The 21707-nt window shown below is 43.1% G+C and overlaps 1 protein-coding gene and 1 long non-coding RNA gene across 2 annotated transcripts; one reads left to right on the top strand and one right to left on the bottom strand.

Annotated features, from left to right (window-relative positions):
- Window positions 1-392: 392 nt before the first annotated feature.
- Window positions 393-1540, top strand: LOC123397896. The gene is made up of 2 exons (XR_006610037.1): window positions 393-1095; window positions 1189-1540. It is a non-coding gene; the product is annotated as an uncharacterized LOC123397896 (long non-coding RNA).
- Window positions 1541-2065: 525 nt separating this feature from the next.
- Window positions 2066-3726, bottom strand: LOC123397895 (iron-sulfur assembly protein IscA-like 2, mitochondrial). The gene is made up of 4 exons (XM_045092415.1): window positions 3407-3726; window positions 2837-2967; window positions 2564-2672; window positions 2066-2425 (listed from the first exon to the last, which is right to left on the bottom strand). The coding sequence occupies exons 1-4, from the start codon at window positions 3587-3589 to the stop codon at window positions 2363-2365; spliced, it is 486 nt and encodes a 161-aa protein (XP_044948350.1). The 5' UTR covers window positions 3590-3726; the 3' UTR covers window positions 2066-2362.
- Between the last annotated feature and the right edge of the window lie 17981 nt (window positions 3727-21707).

Raw genomic sequence — 21707 nt, 5'->3', positions numbered from 1 at the left:
GCACATCATTTTATATGATACTCAACCATTTTTTTCTTCATTTGATTCTATGCCACCTCATCGAAATTGCTTAGTTGGCATGTATGATACTAGCTATGATACTCCCATTACAGGCAGCTTAAGGCCCTGTTTGGATACTCTAACTCAGTTAGAGGTTAGAGTTAGATTCTAACTCCAGACTAACTCTGAACTAACTCTAACCAAAGAGGTGTTTGGATGGAAGGGTTAGATTGTCAATAAATGCACTTTTTCCAATCATTTGGCTCATTTATCTAAGATTTTGTGTGGTGGAGGGAGAAAGAAAAGTAACTTTTTCTGGGCCCCACCTAACTCTAACCCAAAAAAGCACCTCTTGGGTGGGTTAGATTTTTTGGATGAGTTAGATGCATCTAACCAACTCTAACCCACCTGTTTGGATTTTTGAGGGTTAGATGAGTTCAATATAACCAACTCTAACTCTAACCCTAGAATCCAAGCAGGGCCTAAGAGAGTTGTGCAGGCCTTGTGTTGAATGTTTTGCCCTCCGATAGACCCCTAAGAAGGCCCACCAGGAACAGAGTTGTTGCTCGGGGGAGTTGAAGGTGCTCGGGGAAGGCCCCACGCACTTCCCCTGGCTCCTTATGTTTGGCTGTCATCATGCTCGGGGGCGACACCTTGCCCAAGTTGGTCGGGGACAGGGCCGGCTTTGGCCCAGTGCGAGAGGTGCGACGGCCTACGGCCCGGCCTAAAGAGGGGCCCATAGTATATATGTCAAAGTAAAGGTAAAAAAATCCAGAAATAACTCACGTTCAGCCCGGCCCAGCAAGCAGCCACGCACGAGACCACCAGGTTTGTGAGCCACGGTTGCCGTTTTGTTTCCTTAATCCTCTCTTGATTCTTCTTGATCAAATCGGAAATCAGAAAGCGGCGAACACGCACAAGGAAACAGGGAGCACGGACAGGCAACATACAGCGGCACCTGCGCATAGCACTGAACCAGGAGCTGAGTTTGGGGATCACGGACAGGCGACGCATGGCGGCACCGGCACACCGCATGGTGGCGCCGAACCAGGAGCTGAGTTTAGGGATCAAATCGGCAAGATCATCATTCAAAAGGTAATTATCAAATCAACCTATTCCTAATTTATGCATTAGTTGAAAGGAGTTTCTCAAAACTGAAGCTAGTGACAAATTATTTGAGGTCAATAGTGTCTCAAGAAAGACTGAATGGTTTGGCTATGTGCTGCATTGAGAAGAATATGCTGGATAGTATTGATCTTGACACTCTCATTGATGATTTTGCGTCAAAAAATACACAGAAGTCTCGTTTCCCATGATTACTGAAGGTTAGCATGCTATTTTTATATGTTTTAGTATAAAAGATTAGTTTTATGAATTTATAGCAATTGTACATGTTCATGTATCGAATATGATTCTTCTCACTGTTGGGCCCATCGATGAAGTTCGCACTGGGGCCTTTGAAATCACAGAGCCGGCCCTGGTCGGGGAACCGTGCTCGGGGGAGTCAGTCCTGAGTACTGATCATTAGTGCTTTTTCTCCTTGGCCTTGACGTTGTCAGTGATGTGACTTGACATGGTGCACTGCTAGATCTTTGTGGTGTCGAGCTCGGCCCATTACAGTAGGCCCGAGGTACCCTGTTCCCCATGATGCTGACATTGTTGCAAGATCTTCAAAGCCAATGAAGTGTTGTCCAACAGGCAACAATGCCACTAGGGTTGGCTAACGGTAACAGGAGTAGGAGAGGGGAGGGGATTCTTCTTTATCAATTTCTCCTCCCACCATAAGAGCATGGTTAATAGTATAACCAACTGCTGGCTATAAGCAGTCTTATAGCCCATCTTATAGCTAGCTTGTACAATAGTTAGTTATAAAAGAGTACTACTTTTATCATATATGGCTCACCTTTCAATCTTACAAAGCACCTAGGAGCACGTGCTCCCTTCTCTCTCCTCTTCTCTCGCATCCAACTCAGCACAAATATAGTATTTTAATCCTTACAGCTTGCTGACTATACCTTATTGTACTTGCTCTAATAACTCTCTGGCATTCTATAGCCAGCTCACATAACAAAGATGGAAGAACCATAATTTATGTCCAAGATATCTATGCAAGTCCCAGACTTGGGCACCAAGCATTAATGAGGCTGTCCAGAACCCGGCGGGCCAGGTCCAGGCCACCAATGAGTATGTACCCACATAACAAAAATATTCTAGTAAAGCAGTAGGTTACATAAGATTCCTAAGGTACTAGCAATAACGAGGACTTATTTAAAAGTATCAAAGTATTGTAGTAATTCAAAAAAAAAATACTGCAACAGAAAGTTCGGTCAAGCTACCTCTCTCAAAGTTACTAATGATCGAATTATTTAACCATGAAGGAACTCTTGCAGCTGCAGCCTCCAACAGCACTTGGATTGGTTGAAACCTGCACATCGTACAAACACAAATAAGAGAAAATCCCTAAGCATAAAACAGTAGGGTCGCAATTGGGTAATCTAAAAGGGTAATCTAAAATAGTGCCAGGTATTGAGCGATAGAGCCATGAATGGAATTCAAAACTAACCACGAATGCCGAGCTTATCAATTCTTCTACATAATCGACTGTTGAACCTTTCACAAAGTCATATGAGACATTGTCGACAACCAACTTAACACCATTCTTCTCGAACACCCTACAGTTAAATCGAGAACATTTGAGACATGCAATTGTACCCTGATCAGACTGTTGATAAACGTTGATGCTCCATTGCTTAACATTTCAGAGATTCCATGTCCCACTAAAAATGGCGTTGCAAACAAAGATCGTGAAACCTCAATCTGAAGCATGGCCACCAACCTATCATCAGCATTTTCCTTGTTATCCAGTGAGAAAGTGTACTGAAATCCAGAACAACCACCAGCTTCAACGCTCAAGCGTAACATGTTGCCCTTAGCAGATGGTTCTTTCGTGTGTAACTCTTTGAGTCTCTGCAGCAAGGAAATTACATGATCAGACACTGTAGGTGCTAAACTAACTGAAGAAGCAAAATACAGAACATAGAAGTATCGGAAGTGAGTAAGTGACCCATTTTCCTTACAATAACACAACAATTTTGTATACAACAGTATATGATCTGTATTACGAAACATACATAGAACTCTGCAGTCTTCATACCAAATAAGAAATTAAGAAAACTCAGAGATCCTCCCAGAATGATAACCTCGGATTTTAAACCCCTAAATTTCTACAGAGTCGTTACACAACTGAAGGAAAATATAGACAAACTCCACAGTTAAATCTTATAAAATGATGAATATCGATCCGTACAAGATCCTAAATTATATCCCCGAATTTATGGAACAATTGTCCATCGAAGCAGCAAAGCAGAGAGTAGTTACTGAAATAAAGATACCGCGAGACACCTACACGGACGCAGTTATCCGTCATGCTGACGACCTCCGGCTCCGCCGGCGCCGGCGTCTCGGTGGCGGCGGCGGTGGGGTAGGACGAGGAGGAGGTGGAGGCGGAGGCGAGGAAGCGGTTGTTGGCGCGGATGCGGCTGTTCAGCAATAGCGCGAGGCGGCGGAGTGGGGGCCTAACCGAGGCCATCGCCGCCCAATGTCGCCGCTGCTATGCGGCGCGCCTCCACGGAAATTGGGGGAACGGGAGAAGGAGCGCTGGCGGTGACGTTTTGGTGCGTGGGCTCCACGCCTCCACGCGTAGCTCTTCGTGCTTTTGCTCTGAGTTTTCTTGGAAAGATTCTTGCTCCGTGTTTCGCTTCTCTTGTGCTCCGTTTTCTTTTTTGTTCTTTTTTTGAGCTGTGCTCCTTTTCCTTGATGACCTGTTTAGTTGCAAGATTAAAAAACAAATACATGCTCCTTACAGGTTTATTTTTTTAAGGTCAAAGGCTATAGTTTTAGAAAAATGATAACGTTCACACATGTGACAGGTTTACACTTTGCCTGCACGCGTCTATTCACGTTGATTTTGTTTTGCACGAATCTTAAAAGAATATGTTGGAATTTCAGTGTCACGTAGGCATCATCGTGTGTGCGGGCGTTGCAGAGTTCGCCAACACGGCATATAACATGTGGTTGTCAGCTGTGCTATGTGGGCGAACCAATTTTTGTCCATACAGTCACCACCTATTCCACGCGCATGTGGGCGAACTACTCTTCGCTCACACGGCGCGCGCGTACGTTGCTAGATGGCAACTAGGGTTGCGCGTACGTGGCAACTACGTGAACACACATGGCAACATGATTCATTCCTAGATGGCAACTGCAACTGCGCGTACATGGCAATCAGGTAAACACACACGGCAACTATGATTAACCATACATGACAACTATGGTTGGTCCACACATGACAACTAGGTAAATACACATGACAACTATCTCCGGGTAACTATAGTTAACCAAAACAGAGAGAGTTGTCATGCTTTTACAACTTCAGTTGCCATCCCGAATAACTAAAGTTGTCACCCATGGTTACTAAAGTGTCGTATCGCGGGTAACTAAGGTAGTTGTGCCATGACGTGTGCACAGATTTGCTTCGTGCCACACACACAGATGGAGATGAGTAGTACTTGTTGGGTGTGTGGTACGAAGTAGCTAAGCTCACACGTGTGGGCAGTTCTATTGTTCGCCACACACGATTATGTGGATTGTCTTCTGTGTACGTCACACATCGTGTATGAATGGATGTCTAATATACCACATGTGTGATGAATATCAGGATTGCGCCGCCTGGAAGTGACAACATTGTCCTCTTGTCCCCCCCCCCCCCCCCGCATCGCCCTCCCCGAGCAAGGCGACCGGGGCGGTTCCCCCCTCCCCCCCTTCCCGCGAGTCGCCGCCCCCTTCCCCTCGGCACCCCGCGCAGCACCCCGCAGTCAGGCGGTGGCGGCTCCCCCTTCTTCCCCCGTCGTTGGACCCCGGCTCGGGCGAGCGGTCCTGGCGGCGGAGCCCTTCGGCCGGCGGCGTTCCGTCGCGGATCTGGACGGCGACGGTGCGGAGGCGTTGCCCCTTGGCGGCGGTGCGCAGGCGTTGCCCGTATGGGCCCGATCTGGGTCGGGGGCGGGCCTGCTGGGGGGCTGGGGTGGGTTGTTCTCCGGTGGTTCTAGCGAGCTCCTCGCGACAGGGACGGCGGCTGTTGTGCCGCAACTGGTGTAGCTTGGCGGCGGAGCTTCATGGGCCCGTTATGGGCTCGGCCGAACATTTGGTTTGGTGTGCCTCTGCTGCTATGCCCGGTCTGCTACCGCCTAAGCCGGTGGAGGTTGTTCCCTCCCTCGTGGCTGCGGTGTTGTCGATCCTTGCCTACGGATGTCTCATTTGGATCCGGCTGGCCTCGCTTCGTTGGCCGTGGTGAGACGATGGCGGTGTCCTCGTGACTGTGTTGACGCATGTTGGTGGGCGGCGGGTGTGGTGGAGCTGAAGGTTGGTCCTGGGTGGCGGGTGCGAGGGGTCGGGAGAAATCCATGTCGAGTCTTACCGGCACCAACGCGGTGATGCCTGCGGGCGCCGCCATCCTTCTTGAAGGGCCTCGGGTGACCCTCTCCCCCACTACCCTCCGTGTACCGGGAAAAATCCTAGGATTCGTCCGGGCAGTAGCGTCGTCATCGTCGCGTTCCTTCTTGAAGGTGGTGCTTGGTACACGACAACTCGGTGGCTTTGGAGCGTGGTGGTTATCTTCGGTGGGCACAGCGGTCGCGGGGTGCCATAGATTTCATTGATCCGGCGTTGTTGGCATTTTTTCTCTTATTTTCTCTTGTATTTTCTTTTGGGCGTGCTTGTGCTTTTAGCCCCAGCGTTGATCGAAATGTTGTATCGGTTGGTTGGTATATCCATATAGCGGGGTGAAAGCCTATTTCGAGAGTGGTGAATATCAGGACCCTACTGTTAATGTTGGATTGGAATTCTCTAGGATAGGAATGTTTGACCAAAAACTACCATTTTAGGGGTTGTCGTCCCACAGAACTACCACATTTTAAAAGTTGACCAAACACTACCAAAAATTCGTAATTTTTTGACTAAAAACTACCAAGTCCAGCAAATGACCCATCTAGAGGATTTAAGCGTGTTTCTTACATGTGTGGCCCACCAGTCAGGACGAAGGCGTGCCTAATGGCTAACGGGACGATCTAGCGACCGTTAGCCGTTCAGTCGGACCGACTCGAACCAGGTCAAAGCCCCCGCCGATCGGCTCATCCCCTTCCCACTCCTCTCACTCTCCCCCGAGCTCCTCCCTTGACCTAGCCAGCGATGGTCATGGCGCCCGCGGGTTCGAACTCCGGCATACCTCATGACGTGGTCGGCGGCGAGGTTGGAGACTTCTCCCAGGTGGATAAGTGGCTAGGGAACACGAGCTTCGCGTCGCAGGAGCCTTCCTAGGGGGAATTTGATCCATCCCCGCCAGAATATGAGCGTTCCCATAAGATGGTTGGGTCGGCGCCGGCTCGACCACCGTCTACGGCAAGAAGTCCACCCCGAGCCCGGCGAAAGATTCCTTGTCCTTCGGGCGGCGGCAGGTACACAGTTTATCTGAATATTTCCATTGCTGTTATTTAGTAGGAATTTTAGGCTTGTTTTGCATAGTTGGATTCAATTTTCCAGCATATATAGATATATGGTAAGTGTAAATTGTTATTGTGGTTTCAATAATTGAAAATTTTGAAAAATAATCTTACAAATACTTAATAATGTGCACACTTGTGTTAATTTAAAATCATTTAATATATGCAGTATTGATGATCCAAAATGGGCAATTTGGTTTCATTTCCAATCAAGAGAATTTGTGGTTAGATATCTGTACGAGTCAGACATGTCATATTTGACTATGTTTCACTTATTGGGGTGATGGTTGTGGCACTAATAATTGTATGTACTATGTATTTGATGACGAGAAAGGAATAGAAGTTCTAGAGCAAATATGTCCTGAAGATGATGTGCATGAGATGTTGATCCACTGTCATAATGAAAAGATTTTTAACATAAGAGTTTTGACAACGTATGAGCCATGTAATGCAAATGAAAATAGAGATAGTTATTTTGCTAAACATTGCATTAACACACAACAAAGTTGCAATAAGGTGGTGGATACAAGCATAGACACAAAGGATGAGCCTAAGAAAAGCGTTATGTAGAGAGAATCACACGTAAACCAGTTTCAATGTGACACTGATGTGCCCAAATTTGTTTTTGATGTTTTGCAATCAGATCCAGATGGCAACAACGTTGGATTTTAGAGATTATTCGTTTCAAGATGAAGCTTCCAAACAAGATACACTAGTGCCATACAAACACAAGCCAGTGAGAAATCCTCGTCCCAACAGTAGACCACACCATGAGGTTGAGAAAAAGGAAAAAACCAGATTGGTTTCCTGAAGCAGATAAAAAATGTTTCCCTGGTGATTATGGCATCAATGATGAAGAAGATGAGCTAGAGGGATCGTATAAACTACCAAGTGGTAGGAAGAGAAAGACACAAAATTGAAGGAGAGGCAATGGTTTGATGACAAACTTCCCGGACCAGAGGAACAATTTTCTATGGGATTGTGCTTCACCACTATTTATGAGTTCACAAATGCACTTAGGGATTTCTACATTAGGACTTTGAGGAATTTTCAGTATCACAGAAATGCCCCAAATAATATTATTTGTTGGTACTCAGAGAGAGTCCATGGGTGTGATTTTTATATCAGTGCTTCAAAGCTAGCTCATGAAAAAACTTTCTGCATCAAGAAGTGTGATATGGTGCACGCTTGTGGAGCATGTGCAGAGACCACAAAGGTTACTACAAAGAGGTTGTCCAGGTGAGTAGAGACAACATTCAGAGAAGACATAAAATATCTTGTGGATACATTAATGAAAAAACCAAGACTAAGTTTTCAGTGGATGTGTCAAGAAATGTGGTAGATAGGGCAAGGAGGAAGGTTGTTGATGTGGTGCAAGGTGACCACAAGCAGTAGTACTTGAGGCTCAGGGATTATCTCCAAGTAGTTCTTGATACAAACTATGGTAGCAGGTGTATACTAACAACATTTGAGATCCAAACAACCGAGCACCTACTCCTAGACTCAAGTATATGTTCTACTATGTAGCAACTTCAAAGGAAGGTTTCCTTAATGGTTGCAGACCATTTATAGGTAAACATCTATGATTTTCATGTTCTTAATTATTGGTAATGATGTGTCTTGATAACCCACAAGTATAGGGCATCATGTGTAGCCTATTTTGATAAGTAAGAGTGTCGAACCCAACAAGGATCTAAAGGTAGAATTAATATTCTCTCAAGTTCTATCGACCACTGATACAACTCTACATGCAATAATGTTCACTATACCTAGTACAAGAAATAAACTACTTTGCGGGAATAAAAGTAGAAATACTTTGTAGGTGTATTAATATAGTTTTGCAAGATAATAAAAACATGGAAATAAAAGTTAGGTGTTGTTAAATGTAGCGAGTGTGGAGAAGTGGTGGTAGGATTTGCGAGGTTGTCCCTAGGCGATTGGCTAAGTCACTAGAACGATAGCAAGTGTTTATGCGGGAGAGGCTAGTGCTAGCATGTCATCCCTCACTTGGAATTCTATGCACTTATTATTGGAACTATTAGCAAGCATCTGCAACTACTAACATCCATTAAGGTGAAACCCCACCATAACATTAAGATATGGAGAAGTGGTGATCATGAAGCTTCAGATCAAGTTACTACCAAACCTCGTAGGTCGACAAGGACACGTGCTGCTCCAGAGTGGTACAATAATCTTATCTTGGAGGTCATGTTGTTGGACAACGATGAACCTACGAGCTATGGATAAGCAATGGTGGGCCTGGATTTTGACAAATGGGTGGAGGCCATGAAACCCGAGATAGGATCCATGTATAAAACAAAAGTGTGGACTTTGGAAGAACTACTTGATGGTCGTAAGGCTATTAAGTACAAATGGATCTTTAAAAGAAACACACACGATGATGGTAAGTGTCAGCATTCAGAAAGCTCGACTTTTCGCAAAGAGGTTTTGACAAGTTCAAGGAGTTGACTATGATAAGACTTACTCACTCATAGAGATGCTAAAGTTTGTTGGAATTATGTTAGAAGTTGCTGCATTTTTCAATTATGAAATCTGGCAGGTGGATGTCAAAACTTTGTTTCCTAAATGGGTTCCTTGAGGAAAGGTTGTATGTGATACAACCAGAAGGTTTTGTCGATCCTAAGGATGCTAAAAGGCATGTGAGCTCCAATGATCCATTTATGGACTAGAGCAAGCATCTTGGAGTTGGAATATACGCTTTGATGAGATGATCAAAGATTCTGGGTTTATACAAAGTTTATGAGAAACTTGTATTTACAAGAAAGTGAGTGGGAGCACTATAGAATTTCTGATAAGTATATGTGGTTGACATATTGTTGATCGAAAATGATGTAGAATTTCTAGAAAGCATATAGGGTTGTTTGAAAGGAGTTTTTCAAGGAAAACCTGGATTAAGCTACTTGAACATTGGGAATCAAGATCTATAGAAATAGATCAAGACGCTTGATAAAACTTTCAATGAATACATACATTGACAAGATTTTGAAGGAGCTCGAAATAGATCGGTCAAAGAAGGAGTTCTTGGATGTGTTGGAAGGTGTGAGTATCAGTAAGACTCAAAGCTAGGCCATGGTAGAAGAAAGAACAATGATGAAGGTCGTCTCCTATGCCTTAGCCGTAAGCTCTATAGTATGCCATGTTGTGTACCGCACCTCATGTGTGCCTTGCCATGAGTGTGTAAAGTGGTACAAGAGTGATCCAGGAGTGGATCACTGTACAATGATCAAATTATCCTTAGTAACTTGAGGACTAAGGAAATGTTTCTCGATTATGGAGTTCACCGTAAAAGGTTACGTTGATGCAAGCTTTGACACCAATCAGGATGACTTTGAGTAGCAAACCGGATTCGTATCATGGAGCAGTCATTTGGAGTGGCTCCAAGTAGAGAGTGGTAGTAGTATCTACAACATGACATAAAGATTTGCAAAGTACACATGGATCTGAATGTTTCAGACCCATTGACTAAAAACCTCTCTCACAAGCAAAACATAATCAAACCCCAGAACTTATTCGGTGTGAATCACATGATGATGTGAACTAGATTATTGACTCTCGTGCAAGTGGGAGACTATTGGAAATATGCCCTAGAGGCAATAATAAATTGGTTATTATTATATTTCCTTGTTCATGATAATCATTTATTATCCATGCTAGAATTTTATTTGATTGGAAACTCAGATACATGTGTGGATACATAGACAACACACTGTCCCTAGTGAGCCTCTAAAGGAATAGCTCGTTGATCAAATATGGTCAATGTTTCGTGGCCATAGACATGAGTTGTCATTTGATAATGGGATCAAATCATTAGGAGAATTATGTGATGGACAAGACCCAAACTATGAATGTAGCATATGATTGTGTCAGTTTATTGCTACTGTTTTCTGCATGTCAAGTATCTATTCCTATGGCCATGAGATCATGCAACTCACTAACACCGAAGGAGTGCCTTGTGTGTATTAAACGTCACAACGTAATTGGGTGACTATAAAGGTGCTCTACAGGTATCTTTGAGGGTGTTTGTTGAGTTGGCATGGATCAAGACTAGGATTTGTCACTCCATATGATGGAAAGGTATCTCTGGCCCACTCGGTAATACAACATCACAAGAAGCTTGCAAGCAATGTGAGTAAGGAATTAGTCACGAGATCTTGTCTTACGAAACGAATAAAGAGACTTGTGAGTAACGAGATTGAACTAGGTATGGAGATACCGACCATTGAATCTCGGATAAATAATATACCGATGGACAAAGGGAACTGTATACAGGATTGATTGAATCCTTGACATCGTGGTTCGACCGATAAAGATCTTCGTATAATATTTAGGAACCAATATGGGCATCCAGGTCCCGCTATTTTTTATTGCCCATAGAGTTGTCTTGGTCATGTCTGCATAGTTCTCAAACCCACATGGTCTGCACACTTATCGTTCCTTGACGGTATAGTATTATATGAGTTATGTATGTTGGTGACCAAATGTTGATTCGAAGTCACTAATGAGATAATTGACATAAGGAGGAGCTCTGGAATGGTTTGGAGGTAAAGATTGATATATTGGATGGTATCCAGAAGAGTTTCGTAATTCACCGGAAGAGTTTTGGATGTTTCCAAAAATGTTCTCGTGCGAAGATACTTTGGTTGGACCAAGGGGTAAGACCCACGGGGCTTTAGGTCGATGCAAAAGGAAGTTTTGCGGAGGTCAGGGACCAGACGCCAGGGACGTTGGTGTTCGGCGCTAGACGCCGAAGACCGTGGCGTCTGGTGCGGGAATCCGGGAGGGACCCTTCCTTATGTTCGAAATTGACTTTGGGGAGGCCCTCTCCCCATGTTACAACCCAAGGGCTCAACATATAAATAGAAGAGCACGGCTAGCCCCTAGAACACAAGTTTTAGAGCCTCCTCTAGTTGATCTAGTTCTAGTTCTAGTTGGTCGTAGTTTACTAATTAGAGCTAGCCCTAGCTACCTCTAACCCTCATAATTAGAAACCCAATGTGGTTTTAATCTCCTTCCTCCAGTTCATTCTTCTCTCTAATTTCGTTGTCCTTGGCGAAGCCGTGCGGAAATAGTTTCACCACCACCGACACCAGATCATCATGCTGTCGGAACTCATCTACAATTTCGCCCGTCTCGCTGGATCAAGAAGGCGAAGACGTCACCGAGCCATACGTGTGCTGAACGCGGAGGTGCCGTCCGTTGGGTGCTAGATCGGGACGGATCGCGATTGGATCGTGAGGACGTACGACTACATCAACCACGTTATATACGCTTCCGCTTAGCGATCTACAAGGGTGTGTAGATGCACTCCCCCTCTCGTAGATTTTTTTTGTTTCTGAGGCGACATTCCCCAACAAATAATATGAGGCATAAAGCACCATGTTCAAGTAGGGGTATAGCGGGTTGCAGGAGAGTGGACTGCTGAAAATAGATGAGGGAAAGTGTTGGTGAAGATGACGGAGTTGTTGGAATAGATCGTCGTCACATGATGATTGCCCGACGACATTCTGAGGCCAATTGGATATAGTGGGAGAGAGCCCGCCTCCTTCTTCTTCTTCCTTTGTATCCGCCCTAGGAGGAGAGTTTCCCCTCTGGTCCATGGTCGCCATGGCTCCTGGAGGGCAGGAGCCCCTCCAAGATTGGATCTCTCTCTTTGTTTCTCTTATGCTTTCGTGTCTGATGACCCACAGTATAGGTGATCAATCTACTCCTTATGATAAGTAAGAGTGTCGAACCCAACAAGGAGCAGAAGGGAATGATAAGCAGTTTTCAACAAGGTATTCTGTGCATGCGCTATAAGTAATGGTGATAGATGGTTTTGTAGCAAGATAATTTGTAAAAAGTGACAAGTAACAATAGTAACAAAGGTGCAGCAAGGTAGCCCAATCCTTTTTATAGCAAAGGATGGGTATGAAAGTACTCTTAAATAAAGCAAGCGCTCCCGAGGACACATGGTAATTTCTATCTAGTCATGTTCATCATATTGAGTTGATTCACGTTTGCTACTTTGATAACTTGATATGTGGGTGGACCGGTGCTGAGGTGTTGTTTGATGACCCACAAGTATAGTGGATCAATTGTAGTCCTTTTGATAAGTAAGAGTGTCGAACTCAAAGAGGAGCAGAAGGAATGACAAGCGGTTTTCAGCAAGGTAATTTCTGCAAGCACAGAAATAGCGATAACAAGTTGTTTGATAGCAAGATAATTGTAACAAGTGACAGGTAGCAATAGTAACAATAGGTTCCACAAGGTATCCCAATCCTTCTGTGGTAGAGGACAGGTCAGAAGTGTTTCTTATAATAGGCAAAGCATTCTTGAGGGCACACATGAATTTCATCTAGTCACTTTCGTCATGTCGGGTTAATTCGCGTTCAATACTTTGATAATTTGATATGTGGGTGGACCATTGCTTGGGTGTTGTTCTTACTTGAACAAGACCCCACTTATGATTAAACCTCGCGCAAGCATCCGCAACTACGAGAAAAGTATTAAGAATTAATTCTAACCATAGCATTAAACATAGGGATCCAAATCAGCCCCTTACGGAATAGCGCATAAACCAGGGTTTAAGTTTTTGTCACTCTCGCAACCCACCATCTAATTACTAATCCACAATGCATTACCTTCGGCCCAAAGATGGTGACATTTTATGAAGTCGATGTTCACATAACACCACTAAGGGAATCACAACATTCACATCATCAAAATATCGAATGAATATCAACTTCACATGACTACTTGCGACATGACTTCTCCCGTGGCCTCAAGAACAAAAGTAACTACTCACAAGTGATAAACATGCTCATGTTTAGAGAGGAATTAAATAGCATATTGGATCTGAATATATGATCTTCTACCAAATAAAACATAAAGCATCAACTACAAGATGTAATCAACACTGCTAGTCACACCCCAGGTACCAATGTGAGGTTCTGGTACAAGATTGAGCACAAGAGATGAACTAGGGTTTTGAGAGGAGATGGTCTGATGAAGATGTTGAAGAAGATTTACCTCCCCAAGATGAGAGGGTTGTTGGTGATGACGATAGCTTCGATTTCTCCCTCTCGGAGGGAGGTTCCTTCGGCGGAATCGCTCCGGAGGGAAAAAGTGCTCCTGCCCAGGTTCCTCCTTGAGAGGGCGACGCTTCATCCCGAAAGTCGTCTCTTGATTTTTTTTCCAAGTTAAAAGAGAATTTATACCAGAAGATGGTCACCAGAGTAGGGCCAGGGGGGCCACTAACCACGAGGCCGCGCTAGGGGGCTGGCGCGCCCTGGTCCCTAGTGGGCACCTGGTACCCCCCTATGGTACTTCTTTCCTCCAGTATTTTTTATTTATTCCAAAATAAGTCTTTGTGAAGTTTCAGCCCATTTGGGGATGTGTAGAATAGGTATCTTTGAGTAGCTTTTTGAGGTCCAGAATTCCATCTGCCCGCATTCTCCCTCTTGATGTAAACCTTGCATATCATGAGAGAAAAGGCATTAGAATTACTCCATAGAGTGTTATAATGCATTAAAACACTATAAATGACAGTAACAAAACATGATGCAAAATGAACGTATCAACTACCCCAAGATTAGACCTTGCTTGTCCTCAAGGAAAAGCCGATAATGAAAATCGTGACCACATGCTTTGAGAGAGATGTATCGATAAAAACAAAATACAAAAATAGTAGCATCATGATCATTATTATAACAAAAAATAAAACTTTATAAAATACTTCATCACAACATTTTCATCATATAACTTTCATCAAAAGGGCTTCTTATAAACAAGTAAAAATTCATCACAACATCGAAGTATGAAGCATAAACTCTATTGAAAACTAACAAACTATGTTTTCAGTCAACTTTGCAACACAATTCATCACACTTTAAGGAAGGGTCACATCGGAGCTTTTAAGCAAGTCTACATAATCAACTATCATTTAGTCTTATATGATTGCTAACACTCACCACATACATATAAGAAAAAAGTTTCAACCGGACACATAGAAAGATAGGGGTTAAAGTGTCGCCTCCCAACGTATTCACCTCAAGGGTGATGTCAATAATAATAACTCATGACGACCCACATTCAACTGGATATATATGTCTAGATCTTTCCCTGCCACATGATGCTTGCCAAAAAGAAGATAAAGGGGGAGTAGAGGAGAATACTTTGACTCTTGCATAAAAGTAAAATATAGGCCCTTCGTAGAGGGAAGAAGAGGTTGTCATGCACTCTTTGGTTGTATGCCAAATCCCTTAGTGCAAAGGAACGTTTTGTTATATTACCCCTTGTGATGGCAACGTTTATGATGAAGTTTGTCGCTTTTATTATTGCCATCACAAGTTCGTACAACACTTAGTTTCCCTTACACTAAATGATCAAACATGTTTAGAGGCATTTTTATTGCTTTGTGCACCGATGACAACTTACTTGAAGGATCTTACTCAATCCATAGGTGGGTATGGTGGACTCTTAAAACATGGATTTGGGTTTGAGGTTTTCGATGCACAAATAGTACCTCTACTTAGTGGAGTTTTGGCTAGCAAAGATATTGGGCAAGCACCACATGTTAGAGGATCTATAACAATATAACTTCTACGTGAATGTGAACAAACACAAATCATTATGTTGTCTTCCTTGTCCAACGTTAACAGTTTTGGCATACTATAATTAATGGGGGCTCACAATCATAAAAAGATGTCAAGGATAGTGCATTTGCTTGTAACTCTTCTCTTCCCTTATTAATTCTTTTATGTGTTGCATCATCGACCAATGCTATGTTTGTCAACCTTAAACAAATTTACCACTTATACTTTTCCTTATGTGATGTCACTACTTACTATAAGGTTAGCAAATGATGTTTTTCATTATTTTTCCTCTATTTTGATTGCAACAAGAGAGTAAAGAAGTAAAACTCAAACTAAACTTTATTATATAACTCTCACTCGAGTACACAGATAGATAAACAGATGGATAGATAGATCACGAAACTAGCACTCGAAAAGATGGATCGAACTAAACTTTTATTTGACTAATCGCGAAATAGATAAAGATCAAACTAAGATGGATAAAGGTAATAGGAGTGATGGTTATACGATACCGGGGAACCTCCCCCAAGCTTGGCACAAGCCAAGGGGGGTGCCCATACCCGTGTACTCAAGTCTCCTTCTTTGGTGATGAAGATGAAGGTGGTGATGGTGTGTTTTTCTTCTCCAACTTGTGTGTGAGGCTGAAATTATTCTCTCCCACACCCTCATTCTCCAACTCCAGATTTAATATTTTTCACATAATGCCGCTCTGCTTTCCTGCAGAAAACAGGAAGGGATAAATTGGACCTTAGGTTTTTACTTGTTGGGGAGGCTTGACTTCTTAAATTCCACATACATATCTCCGGGTTGAGGTAGTGGGTCTTCCTCTTCTTCGGAGCTATCCCCCTTTGCTTCCTTCATATCCTCGTATTCCTCCTCCTCCATAGTCCAGCCATAGTGATTCACCTCTCCGTAGGACTTATGGTTCATGATGTAGTCACCGACATAACTCTCTCCCTCCGAATCTTGAGACGACATAATTCCAGATCTACGAGGAAAACAAAACGAAACAAGAACACATGATTTTTCCATGGTACAGGGGTCAAATCATCGGGAGATATATAAAGATAATTTTTATACAAGGAAATATGTGTCCCACAAGAAAAGAGAGCCAGGAAGGTACCCGAGAGGCCCAATAGCCACCAGGTCGCGCCAGGGGGGCTGGAGCCCCCTTGTGCCTAGTGGGCACCTGGGTTGCCTTCCCATGTGTTTAATTATTTCCTAATTTTTCTAATATTCCAAAACCGACAGAAAATATTTTTTGGTTTTTCTGAGTCTGTTTACTTACTGTATCACATACCTCTTCCTTTTAAGGGTTCTGGAGTGTTCCCGAAGGTCTCCTTAATGTGCTCCTCCGGTGTCATGGTTTGGATAATATTTGTTTCAACATTAATTGGCGTACTTGAAATATAATGCTTTATTCTTTGTCCATTCACCACTTTCGGGTTATTGCCTTCGGGATTATTGATCTTAATAGCTCTAGACTGATAAACTTCTTCGATGATATATGGTCCTTCCCATTTGGAGAGAAGTTTTCTTGCAAATAATCTAAGATGATAAATGTACAATAGAACATATTCACCAACTTTGAATTCTTAATTTTGGATTCTTTTGTCATGCCATCTTTTAACTTTCGCTTTGAATAGTTTGGCATTTTCATAAGCTTGGGTTCTTCATTCATCTAGTGAACTAATATCAAATAACCTCTTTACACCCGCAAGTTTGAAATCATTGTTGAGTTCTTTAATTGCCCAATAAGCTTTATGTTCTTACTCAAGAGGTAAATGACATGCTTTTCTATAAACCATTTTATAAGGAGACATACCCATAGGATTTTTATAAGTTGTTCTGTAGGCCCACAATGCATCATCTAATTTCTTAGACCAATTCTTTCGGTATCTATTAACAGTCTTTTTCAATATTAATTTTATTAGGGAGATGCAATTCTATGGTTAACATCATATTTAGCACGCAACTTACAAAAAGCACCATGAATAAAATGTGAAGCACCATGAATCATTAAGTATCTAGGGACTCCAAAACATGGGAAAATAACTTCCTTAAGCATTTTAATAGAGGTGTTATGATTAGCACTATGGTTGGAATAGCGTCTACCCATTTAGTGACATAATCAACAACAACCAAAATATGTGTATACCCATTAGAGGAAGGAAAAGGTCCCATATAACCAGATCCCCAAACATCAAATGGTTCAATAACAAGTGAATAATTCATATGCATTTCCTGACGTCTACTAATATTACTAATTCTTTGACATTCATCACAAGATAGGACAAACTTACGAGCATCTTTGAAAAGAGTAGGCCAATAAAATCCACTGTGTAATACCTTGTGTGCAGTTCTATCTCCCGCATGGTGTGGTCCATAAGCCTCAGAGTGACACTTCCGAAGGATTTGTTCCTGCTCATGCTCAGGTATACAACATCTAATAATACCATCTACTCCCTCTTTATAAAGATGTGGGTCACCCCAAAAGTAATGTATTAAATCAAAGAAGAATTTTTTTTCTTTTGCCCATAGGTGAAACTAGGTGGTATGTATTTAGCAACAATGTAATTAACATAATCAGCAAACCATGGTGTGCTGTGAGAAACATTGACCATATCTAGTTGTTCATCGGGGAAGCTATCATCAATAGGTAGTGGGTCATTGATACGTCTCCAAGGTATCTATAATTTTTGATTATTATATGTTGGTATATTATAATTCTTGGATGTTTTATATCATTTTTTGGGACTAACCTATTGACATAGTGCCTAGTGCGAGTTGCTGTTTTTTGCTATTTTTTACTTCATAGAAAATCAATATCACATGAAGTCTAAATGCCATGAAACTTTACGAAGATTGTTCTGGACCAGAAGGAAACTTGGGAGCCAAGAAGGAGCACCACAGGAGGCCTAGGCGGCCCACTAGACACGAGGGTGCCCTCATGTGGCCTGGTGTCTAGTGGGTCCCCTAGGCACCTCCTCCACTAACTCTGAGCTCTAAAAATACCCCAATATTCATAAAACCCTAGGAGAGTCAACGAAAAATCATTTTAGTCGCTGCAAGCTCCAAAAGCCATGAAGTCCAGTCTAGAGCCCGTTCCGGAGAGGAACACGATCACGAAGGGGTTCACCATCCTCATTGGTATTCCTCCGATGATGCGTGACTAGTTCATATCGGACCTACAAGTCTGTAAGTAGTAGCTAGATGGCTATCTCGTGTTGTTTCTCAATACAATGGTCTCTTGGAGATCCATATGATGTAACTCTTTCTTTTGCGGTGTGTTTGTTGGGATCCGATGAATTGTGAGTTTATGATCAGATATATGAAAACATATTCATGCTTTATTATTATAGCCTCGTATTTCTTCTCCGATATTTGATTTTTGTGTGGACAACTTGATCTTTTATCTTGCAATGGGTACGGGTGCTTTGTGATGGGTTCAATCTTGCGGTGCTCAATCTCAGTGACAGAAAGAGACATGACACACATGTATCATTGCTATAAAGGATAAAACGATGGGGTCTATTCCTACATGAATAGATCTTGTCTACATCATGTCATCATTCTTAAGGAATTACTCCGCTTCTCCATGAACTCAATACACTAGGTGCATGCTAGATAACGGTCGATGTGTGGAGTAATATAAGTAGAAGCAAGCAGAAGTCGGTCTACTTGTCTTGGACATGATGCCTATATACATGGTCATTGTCTTGAATATCATCATAATTATTCGTTGTTCAATCTATTACCCAATAGTAATTTTGTTGGGGAACGTCGCATGGGAAACAAAAAATTTCCTACGTGCACGAAGACCTATCATGGTGATGTCCATCTACGAGAGGGGATGAGTGATCTACGTACCCTTGTAGACCATACAGCAGAAGCGTTAGTGAACGCGGTTGATGTAGTGGAACGTCCTCACGTCCCTTGATCCGCCCCGCGAACAATCCCGCGATCAGTCCCACGATCTAGTACCGAACGGACGGCACCTCCACGTTCAGCACACGTACAGCTCGACGATGATCTCGGCCTTCTTGATCCAGCAAGAGAGACGGAGAGGTAGAAGAGTTCTCTGGCAGCGTGACGGCGCTCCGGAAGTTGGTGATGACCTTGTCTCAGCAGGGCTCCGCCCGAGCTCCGCAGAAACGCGATCTAGAGGAAAAAACCGTGGAGGTATGTGGTCGGGCTGCCGTGGAAAAGTCGTCACAAATCAGCCCTAAAACCTCCGTATATATAGGTGGGAGGGAGGGGGCCTTGCCTTGGGGCTCAAGGAGCCCCAAGGGGGTCGGCCGAGTCCAAGGGGGAGGACTCTCCCCCCCCCAAACCGAGTTGGACTAGGTTTGGTGGGAGGGAGTCCCCCTTCCTTCCCACCTCCTCCCTTTTTTTTTCTTTCTCTCTTGATTTTCTTCTCCTTGGCGCATAGAGGCTTTTGGGCTGTCCCACCAGCCCACTAAGGGCTGGTGTGCCACCCTCAAGGCCTATGGGCTTCCCCGGGGTGGGTTGCCCCCCCGGTGAACTCCCGGAACCCATTCGTCATTCCCGGTACATTCCCGGTAACTCCGAAAACCTTCCGGTAATCAAATGAGGTCATCCTATGTATCAATCTTCGTTTCCGGACCATTCCGGAAACCCTCGTGACGTCCTGATCTCATCCGGGACTCCGAACAACATTCAGTAACCAACCATATAACTCAAATACGCATAAAACAACGTCGAACCTTAAGTGTGCAGACCCTGCGGGTTCGAGAACTATGTAGACATGCCCCGAGAGACTCCTCGGTCAATATCCAATAGCGGGACCTGGATGCCCATATTGGATCCTACATATTCTACGAAGATCTTATCGTTTGAACCTCAGTGCCAAGGATTCATATAATCCCGTATGTCATTCCCTTTGTCCTTCGGTATGTTACTTGCCCGAGATTCGATCGTCAGTATCCGCATACCTATTTCAATCTCGTTTACCGGCAAGTCTCTTTACTCGTTCCGTAATACAAGATCCCGCAACTTACATTAAGTTACATTGCTTGCAAGGCTTGTGTGTGATGTTGTATTACCGAGTGGGCCCCGAGATACCTCTCCGTCACACGGAGTGACAAATCCCAGTCTCGATCCATACTAACTCAACAAACACCTTCGGAGATACCTGTAGAGCATCTTTATAGTCACCCAGTTACGTTGCGACGTTTGATACACATAAAGCATTCCTCCGGTATCCGTGAGTTATATGATCTCATGGTCATAGGAACAAATACTTGACACGCAGAAAACAGTAGCAACAAAATGACACGATCAACATGCTACGTCTATTAGTTTGGGTCTAGTCCATCACATGATTCTCCTAATGATGTGATCCCGTTATCAAGTGACAACACTTGCCTATGGCCAGGAAACCTTGACCATCTTTGATCAACGAGCTAGTCAACTAGAGGCTTACTAGGGACAGTGTTTTGTCTATGTATCCACACAAGTATTGTGTTTCCAATCAATACAATTATAGCATGGATAATAAACGATTATCATGAACTAAGAAATATAATAATAACTAATTTATTATTGCCTCTAGGGCATATTTCCAACAGTCTCCCACTTGCACTAGAGTCAATAATCTAGTTCATATCACCATGTGATTCCAACGAATCCAACACCCATATTGTTATGGGGTCTGATCACGTTTTGCTCATGAGAGAGGTTTTAGTCAACGGTTCTGAAACTTTCAGATCCGTGCGTTCTTTACAAATCTTTATGTCATCTTATAGATGCTGCTACTACGTGCTATTCGGAAATGCTCCAAATATCTACTCTACTATACGAATCCATTTCACTACTCATAGTTATTCGGATTAGTGTCAAAGCTTGCATCAACGTAACCCTTACGATGAACTATTTAACCACCTCCATAATCGAGAAAAATTCCTTAGTCCATTAGTTACTAAGGATAAATTTCGACCGCTGCTAGTGATTCAGTCATGGATCACTCTCTGTACCTCTCAACATACTTTGAGTCAAGGCACACATCAGGTGCGGTACACAGCATGACATACTTTAGATTCTACGGCTAAGGCATAGAAGACGACCTTCGTCTATTCTCTTTATTCTGCCGTGGTCGGCTTTTGAGTCTTACTCAAATTCACACCTCACAACGCAACCGAGAACTCCTTCTTTGCTGATCTATTTTGAACTCTTTCAAAAACTTGTCAAGGCATGCATCTTGTTGAAACTTCTATTAAGCGCTTTCGATCTATCTCCATAGATCTTTGATGCTCAACGTTCAAGTAGCGTAATCCAGGTACTCCTTTGAAAACTTCTTTCAAACAACCTTGTATGCTTTACAGAAATTCTACATTACTTCTGATCCACAATATGTCAACCACATATACCTATCAGAAATTCTATAGTGCTCCCACTCACTTCTTTGGAAATACAAGTCTCTCATAAACCTTGTATAAACCCAAAATCTTTGATCATCTCATCAAAGTGTATATTCCAACTCCGAGATGCTTGCACCAGTCCATTGAAGGATCACTGGAGCTTGCATACTTGCTAGTAT

This window comes from Hordeum vulgare, chromosome 5H, assembly GCF_904849725.1.
Source record: "Hordeum vulgare subsp. vulgare chromosome 5H, MorexV3_pseudomolecules_assembly, whole genome shotgun sequence".
NCBI classification, from domain to species: domain Eukaryota; kingdom Viridiplantae; phylum Streptophyta; class Magnoliopsida; order Poales; family Poaceae; genus Hordeum; species Hordeum vulgare.
The sequence above is the reverse complement of the archived record's forward strand: the minus strand, read 5'-3'. Positions and strand labels throughout refer to the sequence as shown.

Excerpts from the sequence above, each read along its gene's own strand:
- LOC123397895 (XM_045092415.1), bottom strand. The coding sequence starts at position 3,589 with ATGGCCTCGGTTAGGCCCCCACTCCGCCGCCTCGCGCTATTGCTGAAC. Across the intron at positions 2,968-3,406 it reads TGACGGATAACTGCGTCCGT|AGACTCAAAGAGTTACACAC; the intron begins GTAGGTGTCTCG and ends TCCTTGCTGCAG. Across the intron at positions 2,673-2,836 it reads AAGGAAAATGCTGATGATAG|GGTGTTCGAGAAGAATGGTG; the intron begins GTTGGTGGCCAT and ends ATTTAACTGTAG.